General features: G+C 35.8%; 1 protein-coding gene across 3 annotated transcripts in view; it reads left to right on the top strand.

The window, feature by feature from the left end:
• Window positions 1-14,459, top strand: part of LOC138703015 (uncharacterized) — an 86,732-nt gene extending 72,273 nt beyond the window's left edge. The window contains exons 3-5 of one of the 3 annotated variants that reach the window (XM_069830515.1): window positions 1,752-1,854; window positions 8,550-8,572; window positions 12,036-14,459. In XM_069830515.1, coding sequence (XP_069686616.1) covers window positions 1,752-1,854; window positions 8,550-8,572; window positions 12,036-12,607 — 698 coding nt within the window. In that variant the 3' untranslated portion in view covers window positions 12,608-14,459. Of the gene's footprint in view, window positions 1-1,751; window positions 1,855-8,546; window positions 8,573-12,035 lie in introns of all 3 variants that reach the window. The other 2 variants (XM_069830514.1, XM_069830516.1) reach the window with 2 other exon arrangements.
• The last annotated feature ends 4,621 nt before the right edge of the window (window positions 14,460-19,080 follow it).

Raw genomic sequence — 19,080 nt, 5'->3', positions numbered from 1 at the left:
TCACATCCATGGGCCGGCCTCAAGGGTAGTGTGGGGTGGGAATAACAATGGTGACTGTCTTCCTAAATAGGCCATAAATAACACAAATTCCAGCTCTTTGGCAGGCAGAGACCCACACTATTCCCTCCCCTTATGTCTCAGTTTATGACTTAAGCTAGGGTGTTATACTATTGTACTTCGTAGTACAGTAGTGAATCTGGGCCAATGTTGTTATGTGTTTCGGGAAAATAAAAACAGAAACAAATGCGAGAAATAATGCTGGTGTAGTTAATTCATTGTTAGAGCGTCCTTTTTCGAGAAGAAATGATATTGAAAGAAAGGAAGTTTTAAATAAAGAGAGAGTCTACCGAGATACCTACGACATCGCTGACAATTTTTCTGACAGATAATCTTAAAACGCGAGTTTCTATTGCATCCTGGTATGGGCAACATAAATGGTTAAGTGATAATGTGGTGTAAAATAAACTTTTCTTTTGGCCTTGTTCGTTGCTGTCAAGGGAAAAAAATAAAAAGAAAAGAAAGAAAGGGGATTTTGAACATATAATGTGGGATGCTTCATCACACTGAAACAATCACTGAAACTCACAGCGTAACAGCTTATTTGGTGAGTGAAATTATTATTTTTCTCAATAGTAGGCTAATAATAATAGCCTAATAATGATGATAATAATAATAATATTAATGATATAATAACAATAATAATTAATATCATGAATAAACATTTCCTATCGTAGGCAACTAGTTGCATCTGGCCTCACCGAGGATTTCGATCACCGGCCGCTACTGCTGTATATGAGGGGTATTAATTGACTTCATTTTTTATGTCTTTTAAATCGTTCAAGGAAATAAACTATAAACAATAATAACATAATATGCAATAAGTATACCACTAAGGAATTGAAATTCGAAATGCTAACATTTAGTGAGAAATTATATGTAATGGTTGAGCTGTTTGGAATTTTTCCATTGTGAATTTTCAAAATTGTAGCACAACGTTTCGAAAATGTGGACCTCTTTTCATCACCAGTTGAAAACCAACTGTTAGAATCATTACAAACAGCTAGTCTGTCTGACTAATCGACGACCGTCAGATCGGTGCGAGATATAATGACGGAACACACGATGTCGTAAGCTGTTGTAACGTGAACTATAGAGGATGGAAAGAAGAATAAAAAGAATAATTCCGTGATTGTAAGTAAACTAATTATACGGAACAATACCAACAACAAGAAAGAATAAAAGACATTAATAATACTCAACAGTGGAAGAAATGATGAAACAATAGGAAATAAATAAATGAGCGAGGAAACAAATTACTACTGCCATCTAAATGCTAGAAGAGAGTAGGCCTAATAAATGAGACCAATTAAACTGCTATTGCCATCTAGTAATGCAGGGAAACAAGCTACTATTGCTTTCTAGTGGTGTTACTCCGTGCATTTTTCTTGAATTTTCTTGATGTCCTGTTCGACTAGAAAGAATGAGACTTGTGTTGGCTAATAGCGTTATCAAAAAAAAAAAAAAAAAAAAAACTCATATGCGCGGCTTCCTTGTAATTCCTCTGAACCAGATAATGCTCTCCCCCCCTTTCATTCAGAAATTATGTGTCAACTTAGTGGCAATCATATTTTATAATTACATATATTGGTAGGTCTACTGCATGTATCGCATTGCACAATTAATTCTTGTATTTTTTGCTATTGTTCAACGAAATATCTGCAACAGTGAATTTTTCTTGTTTTCTTTTTCAGATTCCACCGGAGAACTTGGCTGGGTGCTAACTCTGGCTATCGTGTCTATATTATCAGCAGCTGTTGGTGCAGTAGTCATGGTTACGGTCCTGCAGTGTCGTAAGTGAGTATCAAGCATTGCTTAAATGTTTTTGTTCTACGGAGTGATTTATATAGAACTGACACATTTCTTTCATTAATTGTTTCAAAACGAATTGTGCTAGCGACAACTTATTATACCTAAAATGTAGAGGAATTTTGGGAGATTATTTACCTCTATAGCAAATGTTGAAAATGTCCTCCATCTTGCATAAGGCACAACTCAACACGTCGTTCCATGTTACTGGCCACTCGTTGGAAGACTCTGTTGTCAATAGCTTGAATCTCCTGTGTGATGTGCTTCAGATCGTCCAATGTCTGGGGACGTGTGGCGTAAACCCTGTCTTTTAAGTAACCCCATAGAAAGAAGTCCGGCGTTGTCAAATCCGGAGATCTCGGTGGCCACAGGTTCCTGGAAATTATTCGGTCGTCACATAACCGGATAAATGGAACCATGCGTCATCTGTGAACCATGTGATGGACAATATGGCAAGATTTTGCACAATAAACGTCTGAAACCAACGACAATAATTCAATCTTTTATCCTTATCTGGTTCCTGTAGCTGATGAACAACCGTAACCCTATATGGCTTTAGGCTCACTGACACATTGAGTAGGTGTACCCTGTCTCCTGCGACAAACGTCTTAATGATTTTTTGGGCGACTGCTCCAGTCGTGCTCTTACGTCAACAACAACCGTGGGAAGCCTAGATGAACGATGCTTGCCCTTTTCACTCACCAGAGATCCAGTTGTTTCCAACTTGTTTACCAGTACCAGTATTGTGTTTCTTTTGGGAGGATTGCGAACACCAAATTCTCTCTGGTATGCCCTTTGAGTAGCTGTAATTGAATTCGTAATCCAGTATTGCTTCACAAGGAAGAGTCGTTGATTTAATGTGTACTGCATTTTCACGTTGACACAAAATGTCGAAAACAGCTGCCAACAATAGGAATAAAACATAAACATCTGCGCATCTAGTGACAAGGAATCGAAACTCCAGAACATTCTGCTTAATTTGGTGCTAAGATTGGGTCAGTGCTGCCAACAATAGGAATAAAACATAAACATCTGCGCATCTAGTGACAAGGAATCGAAACTCCACAACATTCTGCTTAATTTGGTGCTAAAATTGGGTCAGTGCTGCCAACAATAGGAATAAAACATAAACATCTGCGCATCTAGTGACAAGGAATCGAAACTCCAGAACATTCTGCTTAATTTGGTGCTAAAATTGGGTCATTGAATGAATTTCCAACGGAATAATTAAAGAAAGAAATGTGTCAGTTCTATATAAATCACTCTGTATTTATATACAGAGTAGAAGTAATGTAATTGTGTACATTTTAACAGCTTATTCCTTGGATAAAGTGAAACAAAAGATTCTAATACCACAGTCTACTGTATACAGCCACGAAGCTTGAGTTGTGAGGGGGCTAGAAAGAATAGACTGTGCCCATACTATTTCGCAGTGTCTATAATGAGGCGGTATTAGCGATCCTAGAGGTGAGCAACTATCTATGGATGCATATTTACTACGTATTGAGCTTCGTGACTGTATATACTAGACTGTACTAATACCATATGAGTCCAAAATTCATACTTCACTAAAAATAATAATTTTCCCCTCTATGTTAACAATGTTTTACTCAATAAGTACCGGTACTAGGTCTATATGTACGATTCTGATTTTTATTCTTATCATTACAGAAATTGACAAGAAATGATTTAACCTTTTGCAGTTTTTAAATACGATGGATGGTTTTCTTACAAATTAAATAAGCCCGTAAAAAGATTAACGCGTATCATCATTTCCTACCGGTACCATTAGGAATTCTAGCAATTCTACTGCAATGACTAAGGTTACGTAGTACAAGACGAAGTCTAACTAGTAGTCAGTAGCCTGATTGTTACCTTGCTGGAAGGAATGTCTAAATGTTATGCAATAGAGACGTGCAAGAAGAAGACTGTTCGGTCGATTGCTACCGCCTGTTAGTCCGTGGTAGCTGATAGAATGGATCCCCTCATTTTTCCAGCTACCAGCGACCTAAATGTCTTTACTGCGCATGCGTCATGAGAGTCCGTAGAACTTCCCCACGTGCTAAACGCCTACTGCTTTTCATTTCGACGCGTATAATGGATTGTGACATTGATTTCAAATAATAATAATAATAATAATAATAATAATAATAATAATAATAATAATAATAATAATAATGTTTATTGTCAGAAAAATACAATACAAAAAATGGTAAATTTACAAAATTCTATCAGTCATGTTGATGAGGCTGCCATCTTCAGATAAGAGATTTTGTGTCCTATTGTTTTTCCCCAATAGGAAGGTTGCCTTCTCCGCTCTTTTGACGTTGAGGACTTTATCCTTGTTACTTCGGACATGAGCTCCAGTTTCTACCTCTGGAGATAAATTGCCTCTTCTGCTCAATTCACCATTTGATGTTGTCTTGATCTGCTGAGCACTTCGCACGTCTCCCTGTGCACGGGGCCCTTCGTCCAGGTGCTACACAGTCGGGCCACTGTGACCTGGGGCTAGTGAGGGAAGGGATGCCAACCCCTTTGGTGAGACTACCACGGAAGGGTTCTCACCCACTACCCATAATATGTTTATGCTCGACCATGCCGAAATGTAGTAATTATACACCTGGTAGCAGTCCTTTAATGCATGTCATTAAAGTACACCTATTCATTAAAGTTCAGGTTTTCGATTATTCTCGGATATGCAATCGAAAGACAACTAGCAAAACGTCACGCAGGCTGGAAATCCAATACTGTCGCAGAAGGTTATGTTCTGTTATTATAATAATTAGCGTTAATTGTAAATAATATTCAAATAAATTCAATTTGTCATCTCGTTTTTCAATGTCGAATTCAATTTCAAGGTTATATCAAGTTTAACGTTTATCTTACTTTCTAGATTATGTATCAAGGTCGTCGACATTCGTTGCCCGGAAAAAATCAATACTTTCGCGTCTGCGCACATCTCACAATTTACGAGATTGCACAAGATCAGTTCGCTCCCCAGTTACATAAGAATAACATGAAAACTTATCAATAATTTCAAGTTAGAAGTATGGTTTTTTTATTGGGTTATTTTACGACGCTGTATCAACATCTAGGTTATTTAGCGTCTGAATGATATGAAGGTGATAATGCCGGTGAAATGAGTACGGGGTCCAGCACCGAAAGTTACCCAGCATTTGCTCGTATTGGGTTGAGGGAAAACCCCGGAAAAAACCTCAACCAGGTAACTTGCCCCGACCGGGATTCGAACCCAGGCCACCTGATTTCACAGCCAGACGCGCTGACCGTTACTCCACAGGTGTGGACTAGAAGTATGGTCGAGCATAAAAAGTCGTATGAAACTTTCCTATAATGGTAATTAAGATACTCGTATGAAAATTATGAAACTCGCTTGCTCTCGTTTCATAAACATCCTCGCGTCTTAATTACTATCATTATAGGCTCGTTGCATAATGTACTATTTTTTCACTTGGTTATTTAACGACGCTATATCAACTACGAGGTCGTAGTCGATGGAATTGGTGATAGCGAGATGATACCGAGGATTCGCCATAGATTACCTGTCATTTGCCTTACGGTTGGGGAAAACCTCGGAAAAACCGAACCAGGTAATCAGCCTAAGTGGGAATCGAACCCGCGCCCGAGAGCAACTCCGGATCGGCAGGCAAGCGCCTTAACCGACAGAGCTACGCCATTGGTCCCCATAATATATGTTTTATGTAGGCTTACTTTAACGTATTCCATTGCTTCCTTCAATTTCCATAGTTATATCACTTCCACTCTGTATATGTTATACATATATATTGTGTTACACACACACAGAAATTATTTAATATGACAAATAAACATTAATTGTGAAAATTTCTAATTTGATGTATCTGTGCTGACGGACGTTTCTGAACTAATCCACCTCTCTGCATGATGGTGTCTGCTAGCATTCTCCTCAGAAAAGTGTATTAATATAACAAATAACTATTACTACTTTCCCTGTATGTTTCACAGAAGGAAAATGTACTACCAGTAGCTATTTTACTTTTTTTAATTAGTTCAAAGGAATTAATTAAATTGAGTTAAAAATACAAGATTTCAGTTGCCTTTCTTAATGTAATTTATTAGCAATGTTATTTAATTTTGGTTATTCTTGTCTTGGAACCATAAAACTCGATTGTACATACAATAGAAATAAAAAAACAATTGTTGAAGTCTGAGATGAATTTCAGCAGCAGATTTTTCTTCTTTAACAAGGAATTTAATGACAGCACGCTGTCGAAACGAACCATTGTTGTCGACCATTTTGCAAACATTACTCGTGGTCACATGATAGAAGTTAATGACGTCACAATATGTCAATACATAGTGTAAAGTCTGTAGATTATGATCATATAATTGTTTTTGTTACATTGTTGAAATTAGAATTACAGCAATGTGTTGCTCATGATTTTCAGTACGACCCTCTGTATTTTCACATTATTTATCTCAAAATTTCAAGGTATGGAGAAGTACCACGTTCCAGCAACATAATGAATGAGCATTCAGATTTCTAGGTGCTAAATAGGGCCTATACAGTATATAAAAATACGGTACTGGTATTTATTTTATGCTAAAATCTTCAGAATATGTACAAAAAGTTAACAATAATAATAATAATAATAATAATAATAATAATAATAATAATAATAATAATAAATAAGTTTCAGTATTTTTTTCGCATCATATACAGGGTGTAACAACTTTAATGTTTAGAATTTCTGGAACATGTTCCCTGACACGTTCTATGTCGATTAAACCTAACATACCTATATCCAAAGTTCTATAGGTTTTGAGTATTTGTACCCCAAAATTAAATTTTTGAGTTTAATTTTATCGCTGAATACTGAAAGAAGTAACACCAATTTCCGAAAGTGACACGTCTATGTCATTATTTTTATTAGTACCATATTACATTTTAATATCAACTACTTGTGAGTATGAAAGAAGCAGTGCAAAGTTAAAAAAAAAAATGTCCTTAAGATTCCAAACACTGTACTTCTTGAAATTTGCCAATAGGCACGTGAAAATACCTGTGCACTAGGAATCCTACGATTTGGGAACCGTGCTTGATATGCCAAAACAGCTGCTGTTGCATTGCCATCACACAGTCCATACACATAAACTATGTCGGCGTATTCCTGATGTGTGTACACAAAAGGCATGTTTTAATGGTCAAAACTCAATAAAAAGACTAGTCACAATACGGTTTATTTTTCTCACAACTGTTATTTTAAACTGTTGTCTGTTTCGTTTCCTTAGCAACCTAAACAATTTTAATTTAATTTCTCTTAAAAGTAAAATTTCCTTCATGCACTGCTTTTCAAATGTTTCTTATGTATCTCTACTTAGTAATGCCATAAAATAGGCCTTGTATAAACGGTATAATGCTTGGAGCTGCAAGAAGTTCTATTTTTTCCAGCTCTGTTATCTCTGTAACCTCTCAATTTCGGATATAGGTGTGTTAGGTTTAATCAACGTAGAATGTGTTAGGGAACATGTTCCAGAAATTCTAAACATTAAAGTTGTTACACCCTGTATATCATTAGTTTATTGTTACCAACGAACTGTGTAACACACATTCCTACCAGGGTTTAAGAGCTGAGAAGTAAACAGTATGGTATGTGGTGATCTGATGACTAAAAGAAAGAGCTGTTAAACAAGCATTATTCATGTGGATGAGTAACTCTAGCTGTTCTATAAATAGACGAGGAAATTTAATTCTCTCCACAAGTACGGTACGTAATTGTGTGTTGCAGTAATTCTGGTAATGTGTACATCACAATAAAAAATAGAAATGGGAATAAGAATTGCAATATTATTTTTATTTTAAACATTGTATAGGCCTAATATTTTGGAAAAAAAAAAAGTAATTTTGACATAGTAATAAAAAATGAATTATGTGCTTGTGACGAAATAATTTAAAATTAATATTGAAACGTGAAATATTGCGTAATATGCGTTTTATATGAAACAAAAATAAGCTTAAAATGTTAGAAAAACATATTCAGAATTTGGAACTACTTCAGTGACGCCTATATTATAATTTACCAAAGAATTTGCAAGGCAGCCAAATTGCCACATATTGTGAGAATGCTATTCATCTTGTTTTTCGTGTTGAATTATTACTACAGAAAAATATTTCGTTACAAAATATAGAGCAAATGAGAACAAAAATGCTACCGGTACATTATATACCGTATGTATAATAGAATTAAGGAAGATATCTATTTGCATATTAGTTCTTCATGTCCCTGATTGAACATTTTTACTTTGTCTGAATTATTGCAACAGATAGTAGATGTAATGTGCATAGATTGATGAAATATTTTGTCTCCAATTCCAAGTAGTATAAAATACCACTACTAATTCTCAGGTATCTTTTCTTCTTCTTCTTCTTCTTCTTCTTCTTCTTCTTCTTCTTCTTCTTCTTCTTCTTCTTCTTCTTCTTCCATCGGAATTAGGCAATAGGCTGCTAGTTTTCGTTTTAAAGTCTTGTCAAAGTTTCCTCTGTATATTAGGATTACATTTTCCTATTGGCCTGTATGATATAACTTCTTTAGGACTTATTCTTATATACTCACCTTTAAAACATCAGTTATACTGCTTGCAACAAAATAAGTAAATAAATATGTTTCATTTTCTTTCTCCAGCAGATGTAAAAACGGAGATACCTCAGGTGAGTAAATTTCAAGTTATTTTTCACATTTAAAGTTACAATTCAATTTTTCTACCAGATTTAATCAATGCGAGGGCTTGAAGTTTTATGATCAAAAGTTTAAGGTGTGGAGAAAGTACTAAATTATTTTCATTTATTGGCCAATTTAAGAAATTGTGTTACATTACACTTGTAAAGAAGTGATAACCGGTATTCGTCAAATTTTATATACAGTAATATAATGCCCTGAACTTCCTTAAATTAGCCAATAGTAGCTCTTGTATTTATTCTTCTTCTTCCAGTTCAAGATTGGGTCAAACATGTCCCATTCCATGGCTAATAGTGTTTTTCCATCTAATTCTGAGCCTGTCCAAATCTCATCATCCTTTAGGATGGTAGTGAAAAGCATGACGTGGGTAATGTTACAGAGATACCCTTTTTACATGTTGTTATCAAATCAATTGATAAGATGATATAATTAGCCTATATCACTGATGTTTAATTATTTCTAATTTCTTCACTTCTTATCTTATATTTCAATGTTTTCTCTTACTGTTGGACGAAGAAACCACATACGAGCAGCCTCTATCTTTTTTATCATGCTTATGGAGCACCTAAGTTTCATACTGGTATTAAAGCTTTGGTTTACAGAGGACATTTTGTCATTTCATTTGGAGTTTTCACATATTTTTCCCAGGGGCGTATTTTGCGGGCTAACGGGGCTACCGGCGGTAGCCCAAGGAAATTACAAAAGAAAAAGTTTATAATATAACATAATGTAATAATTTTGTATTATTAGTTTTACCATAGTAATTAAAATTAAAGTAATTGTTAGATATATTTTGTGTAATAATAGGATCAGCGGTAGCCCAAACCCTTTAACCAGTATACGCCACTGATTTTTCCTAAAATGTTTCTTAATTATTTCATTCACTTTGTTATATCTCTGCATGCTTTTGCAGCCTAAATATTTAATATCGCTTATTTTCTCGATAATTTTGCCATCTATGACTATTTTTGCCCTCCTCATTTGTTTTCGTTCCATTGCCAAAACTTTGGATTTAGTTGAACAAATCTTCATATCATACTTTACCAATGGTACCCTTCAGTTTTGTGACATTTATTTGCAAATCATCTTTTGAATATACCAGTAATACCTGGTCATCTGCGAACTAAATGCTATTGATACAGCAGTTGCTTCTTAAAAATATATTCTTGGGTTTTAGAGTTTTCCATTCTTCAAGTAACAAGTAAGCAATTTGTATAAAGATAAAAAAACAATGGACAGAGACCACATTTCTGCTAGAGTCCTCTCTTAGTCAAGAGAGGTAGACCAGTATTACAGTTAATTACACTTGTTAATTCTGAATTGAACTTTAGTTTTGTATTTTAATCTTTTTTTTTACCTTTTAGAAACTAGGAAATGACAAAATGGAATTAAAAGTTTATTTAAATTACTAACACTCGTCTCTTCCTTATTTTCAGGTAAATATTATCCACTTGTAGATTTTCTTGTTTCAATTTCTTCCTCACTATCAAAAACTGGAATTTTCACAATCATTTTCGAAAACTTAGAATAATACCTGTGGCAACATTGCATAATCTGTCACTATGCGGAATCCTTTTACACATTTCTTCAGTCATCTTTCTTTCACCACTTGACTTTTACCTTTTCCAAGTTCGAAAGAATTCCACCACAAAGATTAGTTTATAACTGCCAAACTTTTAAAGATTCCACCATGAAACTTGAATGGCAATCCAATCTTTCGACGATCTTTATATGGAATAAAATCAATGTGTATAGACACATTGCTTTTAGAGTTATAATATTTTCGCATTTCTTTCGTAATTTTCACGTAGGTTGTAATTAATTGTTAATTCTTATTAACTCAGGGCTAATTCAATGAGAATTATTCATCTCTACATTGATACCTCATTTGTTTTCTTATGACCAAGCATATGTTGATAATAATATTTTTAAAAAGTCTTACATGTGTTACAATCTAACATTTCTGTACCTCAAAGGTATTGTACGATAAGTTCATTCTATCAACTTTAGAATATAGGCAAAAAAATAAATTTCACGTTTTTTTCTTTCATTCCTCGTAAAGTTACAAATCTATTCCTTTTATTTTGGTATGGTGGAACTACAGTATATCTTGAAAATTTTAAGACACACATAAAAGTAAGCAGAGTTATGTGGGACTTCTCGTAGTGTATCACTAATATACAGGATGTTTCAAAAATGATCGTCAATAATTTACAGATGAATGGTACAAACTAACCCAAGCAAAAAAGCTCCAATACACATTGGTCTGCAAATTAACCTTTGTCGAGATAAGTCACATTTTCTGTTGAGATTCCTCGCTGACTAAGAGCAGACGTGCAGACATCCCTCTGAATTCTGCCTAGAGCAACTGTTCAAAATGCTTTCCATGCATCTGAACGCACTGTGTACTCTTCTCCGTAGTGGGCTGCGGATCCTCTCAGGCAGTCCTTCAATACAAAACCGCAATTCCTGAAGTGTGTTGAACTCAGAAGTGTAAACCAGGTTTTATACACGATTCCAAACACAGAAATCTAATGGGTTTAAATCCGGTGATCTAGGAGGCCACAGTACAAGCCCTCCTCTGCTCAAGTGAATATCGAATAAACTATTAATTTGTGGAGCAATGTTTATTGGAGCTTTTCTTCTTCTTTCAGTTTGTACTTTTTATCTGTAAATTATTGACCATCACTTTTGAGACACCCTGTATTTTCATCTTCTTTTGAAAAAAAAAACATTAAATCCGAAATCAGTTGTCTCAGGACTTAACAGAGCATACCTACAGATATAGCTCACACTAAGGAATTCAGTAGGGTTATAATCCCAAAATAGCAAAATCTGGACTTACATACGTTACTGCTGAGGTGCAAATTTCCCTTATTGATATGACCACCCCTTAAGCGATACGAGTTTCATATTTAGTCATCTCCACACCTGTGGAGTAACGGTCAGCGCGTCTGGCCGCGAAACCAGGTGGCCTGGGTTCGAATCCCGGTCGGGGTAAGTTACCTGGTTGAGGTTTTTTCCGGGGTTTTCCCTCAACCCAATACGAGCAAATGCTGGGTAACTTTCGGTGCTGGACCCCAGACTCATTTCACTGGCATTATCACCTTCATTTCATTCAGATGCTAAATAACCTCGATGTTGATACAGCGTCGTAAAATAACCCAATAAAATAAAAAACATATATATATATATATATATATATATATATATTGTCATTTTACCATTTAATACTAGAGTAACCATGTAACTTATTACAATATAAAAAAATCTCTTACATGATGCCCTTCCAAATCTAAAAATGTTGTATGGAATGACACCATATGCCGAACAGATCCATTCCGGTAAGTGGGCGCCTAACTTAGTAGTAGATATGAAACCCGACAACGAAATAGACGTTGCATGTGTGAGGTGATAAGCAATCTCCGTCTACAGGTGTCTGCTCCCTGTGCATCACCAGGTCTCCAAACCCACCAGTCCCAGCGACACCCAGCCTCCCGGTCAGAGATCAAAACCCTGAAGGCAACAAGGAAGTGACGACTACCTTCAACAGTGGAAGCAATGCGGGAGGTGGCGGCAGAGTTTGGACGTGGCTAACCACACGTCGCAGCAACACCGGACCTGCACAGCTCTGCACCCCCGCACCTACCACCCCCGCCGAGAACCACTACACTTTGGACGAGGCGTACACGGCTGTGGGAGAGGCTCTGTACGCGGAGTTGGACCGGGAACTCAGCAGCAGTCCGGCGTACCAGAACACGGCCTACAACGGCTCGGACACGGACCCCGACGCACCGGCGTCATCAGCGCCCAGTAGTGCGTACTACTCAGATCTGTCATGTGCAACGGGACCGGACAGGACCTACGAAGCAGTGGGGCTTGCCCTCAACACGGCGAGTCCGTCCAACAGCAGCTGGGAGGGAGGCGACATCGCGATGCGAAGACAGCCCGTCCCTCGACTTGCAGCCATCACGGAGACTATCACTGTGCCCTCAGACTATGTATAGAATGCAAGTGTAAATACGCTGTTTGCTTTCTCTACTGTTCGAACTGAAAGTATAATAAAAGAACTTTTCCCAGCCAGTTGGTGCTACTAATGAGCTGAGCTCCATGTTCGGCACGAGCCTATTTACTAGTCAAGCTTTAAGAGTTTTAGTGCAAATTCAGAGTATTGCAAATGTTCTGAGATTCAGATCAACATGTGATAGTGCACTGCATACTGCAAACAACCTACAGTCCTAAGATTTCCTCCAGGTTGTCTGCGCGCAAATAAAAAAAGTAAAGTGCCTGCGACCAATATTGAATATCCAACATGTAACAAATACAGAGTGTTCCAAATTGATGTATACACATTTTGAAACACTATTTCCCAGCAACGAGATGAGACAGAAATATTATTTTTGCGGGTTTGTATTCCTTAAGCCCGTACATGTTCAAAATGGCTCCCTTCCGCCACAGTACATTCCCAACAACGACGTACAACAGAGCGATATACCAATCGGATTGTTGCTAATGGAATATCATTACAGGCATGTTCAATCTGAACTCTTAGTTCCTCCAGGTTTTGTGGTTTTGTGGCGTGCACTGTGTCCTTTAGAGCTCCCTATAGCTAGAAGTCTGGAGGGGTTAAATCCGGAGATCGAGGCGGGAACTCCGCATCACTTCCTCTTCGTCCTATCCATCTCTGGTTGAGTGAGACCGAGAAAATTCCTCACATTGACATGAAAGTGAGCTGGAGCCCCGTCTTGTTGAAAGTAAAACCCATTTCCATTCTCAAAGAGGTCACTGAGACGTAGAATCGTGGTTTCCAAGATTTGCAGGTATTTCTCACCCCCTTCGAAGAAGTACGACCCAATTATTCCTCTGAAAGACAGACCACACCATATGGTTACTCCTGGAAGATTGACGGCCTTTTCTTGAAAGATGTGTGGGTTTTCATTAGCCCAGCACACACAATTGCGCCTGTTAATTGTCCCATTAAGTTTAAATGTGGCTTCATCTGACCAAACAATTAAGACTTGAAAATCTTCCTTTTCATCACACATGTTCAAGAACCACTAACAAAATTCCAGTCGCCTATCTGGGTCGTCCTCGTTTAGTGCGTGAACAAGTCTCGAAATGTAAGGCCTCCATTTTTGAGCTCGCAAAATTCAATGAACACTGGATTTGATGATACCAATCTCACGAGAACATTGCCTCATTGACTTCTTTGGGGATTGTGTAAAAGACTGCATCAACACTCTCGTTATTGGTGGAACTTTTCTTTCTTCTGCACCGCCCTTTCAACACATCTTGCACCATTCCCTCAATCTCAAACTTGTCTCAGATTCTTGTGATAGTTAACCTTGTTGGTAGTTGTGTTCAAAATTCAACCCTCCAAATGAGATAGGAATACGAAAAACATCTGCTGCTTCGTTCATTGCCAACACCATGATGAAGAAGAAACTAATCCATAAGTGGAAAACAACTAAAGTCCTACATTAACAATAGCAAATGTTGTAATAAAGGTAATTAAACTACTTCTTCATTGTTCTATATACACTTTTAACACTTTTATAATCACTGATTAACTTTACAACTTCTTTACTTTGTTAACTGTTCAGGAAATTACCTGGCTGACTAGTTTCGAAGTGGTATCCTTCATTGTCCAAAGCCTAGTGGAGGATAACACTTCGAAATAGTTAGCTAGGTAATTTCCTGAACAGTTAACACAGTAAAGAAACTGTAAAGTTAATCAGTAATTAAACCAGAAGTGTAAACAGTCAAAGTCCTCTATTTAATTGCTGTATTCTTAGAAACTAAGGAATACAGAAAAGAAACTAGTTGGGGGGGGGGGGAAACATTTATTTTAGTTGGTAACACAGTTCCAGCATACAAACCAATACGAAAAATAGCAAGCAACTTAATCTAGAAATTCAGCATGGTAGATAGCAAAGCAGCCAGCAGTGGGCAGGATTTCCAGCATGCAAGTACGCAGAACTGCCATCAGAACTCCCAGCATGCAATCCATCACAGAAAAATGCACCGTGGGAACCAGGCTTACTTCAAAATGAGTAGATGACCTTCAGGTCTTGCGCAATATTATCAATATCATGTTGGAATCTACAAGTAGACCTACTTCCAATACCCCAAAATTGTTCTTAACACAATCACTATGAAAACTCAGTAACTTGGTAACACTGGGGAGTCCACACCTGTGGAGTAACAGCACGTCTAGCCGTGAAACCAGGTGGCCTGGGTTCGATTCCCGGTTGGGGCAAGTTACCTGGTTGAGTAATTTCATGTTGTATGATTTGTCCGATAAGCAGGTTGTAATACAATGTTAAAATTGAAATATACCGTCTATACTTATCTAGTATTATATGATTAATTATAACATAAACGTTTTCGGCACTAATGTGCCATTTTCAAATGTATGAAAATTTGCCTAATTACATGTTCAAATAGGTGCACATGAACTGTGTGAATGAAACATATAATGTGTACCCTGGTGATTTCATGTCACATATAAAACAATCTGTTTGTAGATAATTAATGATTAAAAATTAAAAATTAAAAACACACTTATTACTATTATTACTAGTATTAAAAACACACACTTATTACTATTATTACTAGTAATAAGTGTGTATTTTTAATTTTTAATCATTAATTATCTACAAACAGATTGTTTTATATGTGACATGAAATCACCAGGGTACACATTATATGTTTCATTCACACAGTTCATGTGCACCTATTTGAACATGTAATTAGGCAAATTTTCATACATTTGAAAATGGCACATTAGTGCCGAAAACGTTTATGTTATAATTAATCATATAATACTAGATAAGTATAGACGGTATATTTCAATTTTAACATTGTATTACCTGGTTGAGGTTTTTTCCAGGGTTTTCCCTCAACCCAATATGAGCAAATGCTGGGTAACTTTCGATGTTGGACCCCGGACTCATTTCACCGGCATTATCACCATCTCATTCAGACGCTAAATAACCTAAGATGTTGATAAAGCGTCGTAAAATAACCTACTAAAATAAACACTGGGGAAAATTCAGCTGCGTTACATTGGTCGCAGGTGCTTTATGTCTTTGTGAAAGTGATTCCCAAACTTTCTAGTTCTACAGGTCACTTGGCATCGAATCAACTATAACAACGTATCAAAACACATTTTTTTTCTATTCTCAATTTAAAAATTTACTGAATGACATTCGAAAAACATAATATAGACCAACAACGTTCCTTTTACTTTCTTTTTTTCAACTGTAGACATAACATTTTTACACGACCTGATGTCATCGCAACACTTTAAAAGTGCTCGCAGCAGCATTTACAAAATAAAATTTCAGTTGCCTGGCAACAATTCAGTGTGTACAGAAGAATGTCAGTTAAAGAATGACTGCAAACTTGCACATTTTTAGGAAAAATGTAACGCCAACAAAACATTTCTTCTCCATTTTTTAAAATGTTAGCAATTAGCAAGACTATTTAATCAATTTAATTACTTATTATCTGAATGTTTAAAAAACTTTCACTAAAATGACAACTTAGAGACCTCTTAGAAGTTCCTACACTCCACCAGTGTTTCACAGACCACAGTTTGGGAATCACTGTTAGAGACGGTTCAAACCGTACATTATACTGTATATTAAGAGTAATATTTGTATAAACAATTACGTGTATTATCTTAATTTTTTATATTTAAGGGGAGTTGGTCGTTATCGCATCCAAAATAATGGTAAAAATAGCCTATCTTCAAGCAGTCATAAATGTAATACTATTTATCAGAGCTCTTCCTTTTTCAGTGATATATTTATACACATTAAGCTTTAGAATAAAAAAAAGAATGGTTACTCTAGAGTAAATCTTTATCCTTAAAATAATTTTTGAATTTAAATATTATGTTTTTATAAATTCACTATATGCCTGAGATCAGGTGCACTCTATCCACTTAATATAGCACACATTGAATTGAAATTTTAGCCACTTACTGCTAATAGATACTAAAACACACTCTACTAAAATTATTAATATATCTATAATATTTTGGTCATAGGGCTTATACAAATCGTCATCGTCAATTTTTTATTATTATTTATTGACAGTTATAATTGGTATAAGCCCTGTGACCATAATATTACAGATACATTCATAATTTTAGTAAGGTATGTTTTAGTATCTGTTAGCAGTAAGTGGCTAAAATTTCAATTCAATATGTGCTATGATAAATGAATAGAGCGTACCTGATCTCAGGCATGTAGTGAATTTATCAAAAAAATTATGTTTAAATTAAAAAATTAAGGGTAAAGATTTACTCTAGAGTAACCATTCTCTTTTAATTTTAAAGCTTTTTATGTACACATATCACTGAAAAATGAAAGACCTCTGATAAATAGTATTATGTTTATGACTGCTTGAAGATAGGCTGTTTTTACCATTATTTTGCACGTGATAACGACCAACTCTCCTTAAACCTTTTTAGCAAGGTTTATAAAGATCATTTTAGTTATACTGTTAAAATTAATAAGTTTTATTAAATTGAGTATTATTAATTGTATTATTATTTTGGGTCACTTAAACAACTGAGAAGTTTTGGCCCAGAGTAAATACGGAAACGTTAATACGTGACCCATCATACATTAGTATTTGTGTTGTAGATGCTTGTTTAGAAATGTATTTGCAGTAATGGTGGAAGACAATCTCACTTCTTGTTCATAGATGCAACAGAAACTGAGATTACAAGGACTGGTACGTAATCGAAGTGTAAAATAAAGATTGTCACATATTCAAGTGTAACTTCCATGTCTTCATGTCCTGGCTTTTGTACATAAATTATAAGTAGTGTTCAAACCATTTTGACTAGCAATTTTTATGGGACTTAATTTTCTGAATACACCCAATTATAGTCTTTGTGTTCGTGTTATTTGAACCAAGCCTTTCGAACTTCAATTCCTGTCTACATTTTACTTCTGAGGCATACACACATTGTATAGTCACATTCTACAACAATGGCTAATAAAATTGGTTTGAAAAACAGCACATTTTTGTTTTTATTAATAAACTTCTATACCTACTAAATCACTCGTAACTAGGGGGCGAATGTTGATGAAAAGTCGTCATCTTATTTTTCATATTAGGATGATGCCTATTAATATAGAAATCCTTTCTATGTTAATATCAACGTAAAAAAATAATTTCTTATACTTCATTTTTTACATTTTTTTGACGTTTTTGAACTAATAGGTCTTTTTTTGTATAATTTTTTCGGCATTTTTTGGTCATTTTTAATACTTCGAAGAACTTTTAGACCATTTGGAATGCATTTTACGTTCTTCTTTACCAATAGGTCTGTTAAATCATTTTCTAACCAAATAGGTTAGTAGTAATAACTTACTGAATAAGTGAATAACACTGAAGTATGAGTTTTTTTATAGTTTGGAACAGACTCTAAAGTCCATCCCTCACTCCACTGAAAGCTTCACTTCAGACAACAAGTAATATAAAATGCTTGACAGCAGCTTAGTTTAAGTGAGGACTTTGACCACTATGTTCTTTTGTCAGTACAAGGGTGTCTTTAGAATTTATGTTTGAAACTTTCACCATGTCCTGGACAGGATGTTGTGTCCTCAACATGGTTCGGAAGGGATGTATACTGTAGTAAACAGTATTTTTAACACAAAGATTGCAAGAATGCATGCTGCGCCCACAATTTGTTTTGTCATTCACAATCCACCATCTGGAAGATCTGGTAACAAAAGTGAAGAGCGGAAGGAGGATTAGACGGAGAATGAAGGCACTGACATGGACCACACATTGCAAACCCTCATTAAAATCTATAGTTTTCCCTTAAAACCTTCATTTTTTTGCATGTTCTTCCCCCCCCCCTCTCTCTCTATGGGATTTGCAGGGCAGTCATTAAAACAAGGTGACCAATTTTTAAGAAGTTGTGGTGCGAGTAGGGTGTATAATATTTAAACGTCATTTTCTTTTAATTTTATGTCATTTTTCCTTTAGTTTAAGGGCATTTTAATGATTATTTTAAGTAGATTTTTAGGTCATCAACATCCGTCCCTTACTCATAACTTTAAACATTAGTTTAGCATTGAAGCGGAATTGCTGGGAAACTTCTGGCATTGAACCTCGGACTCATTTCGCCACCATTAATTCACATATCATCATCATCATCATCATCATCCTTATAATAGCCCAGGTTAAGTTCACAGTGCGGCATGCTGTACTTGTACAGTGAAACCTCTCATTTACGGACATCGAAGGGACGTAACAATCTGTCCGCATCTGGGAGGTGTCCTTTATTGGGAGAGAGGCTCCCCAATCTAACAGTAAATTTATTCATGCTTTAAATGAAATGTATTACTGAAGTTTAATTCTAAATACAGTATACTACAGTAAATTCTTTACAACTTTAAACTACAGTAGACAAGACCGAAAAAGGAAAATACAGTACTGTGCCCATGCAATT

Source organism: Periplaneta americana, chromosome 7, assembly GCF_040183065.1.
Source record: "Periplaneta americana isolate PAMFEO1 chromosome 7, P.americana_PAMFEO1_priV1, whole genome shotgun sequence".
Classification (NCBI taxonomy): Eukaryota; Metazoa; Arthropoda; class Insecta; order Blattodea; family Blattidae; genus Periplaneta; species Periplaneta americana.
This window is presented reverse-complemented; position numbering and strand designations above follow the sequence as displayed.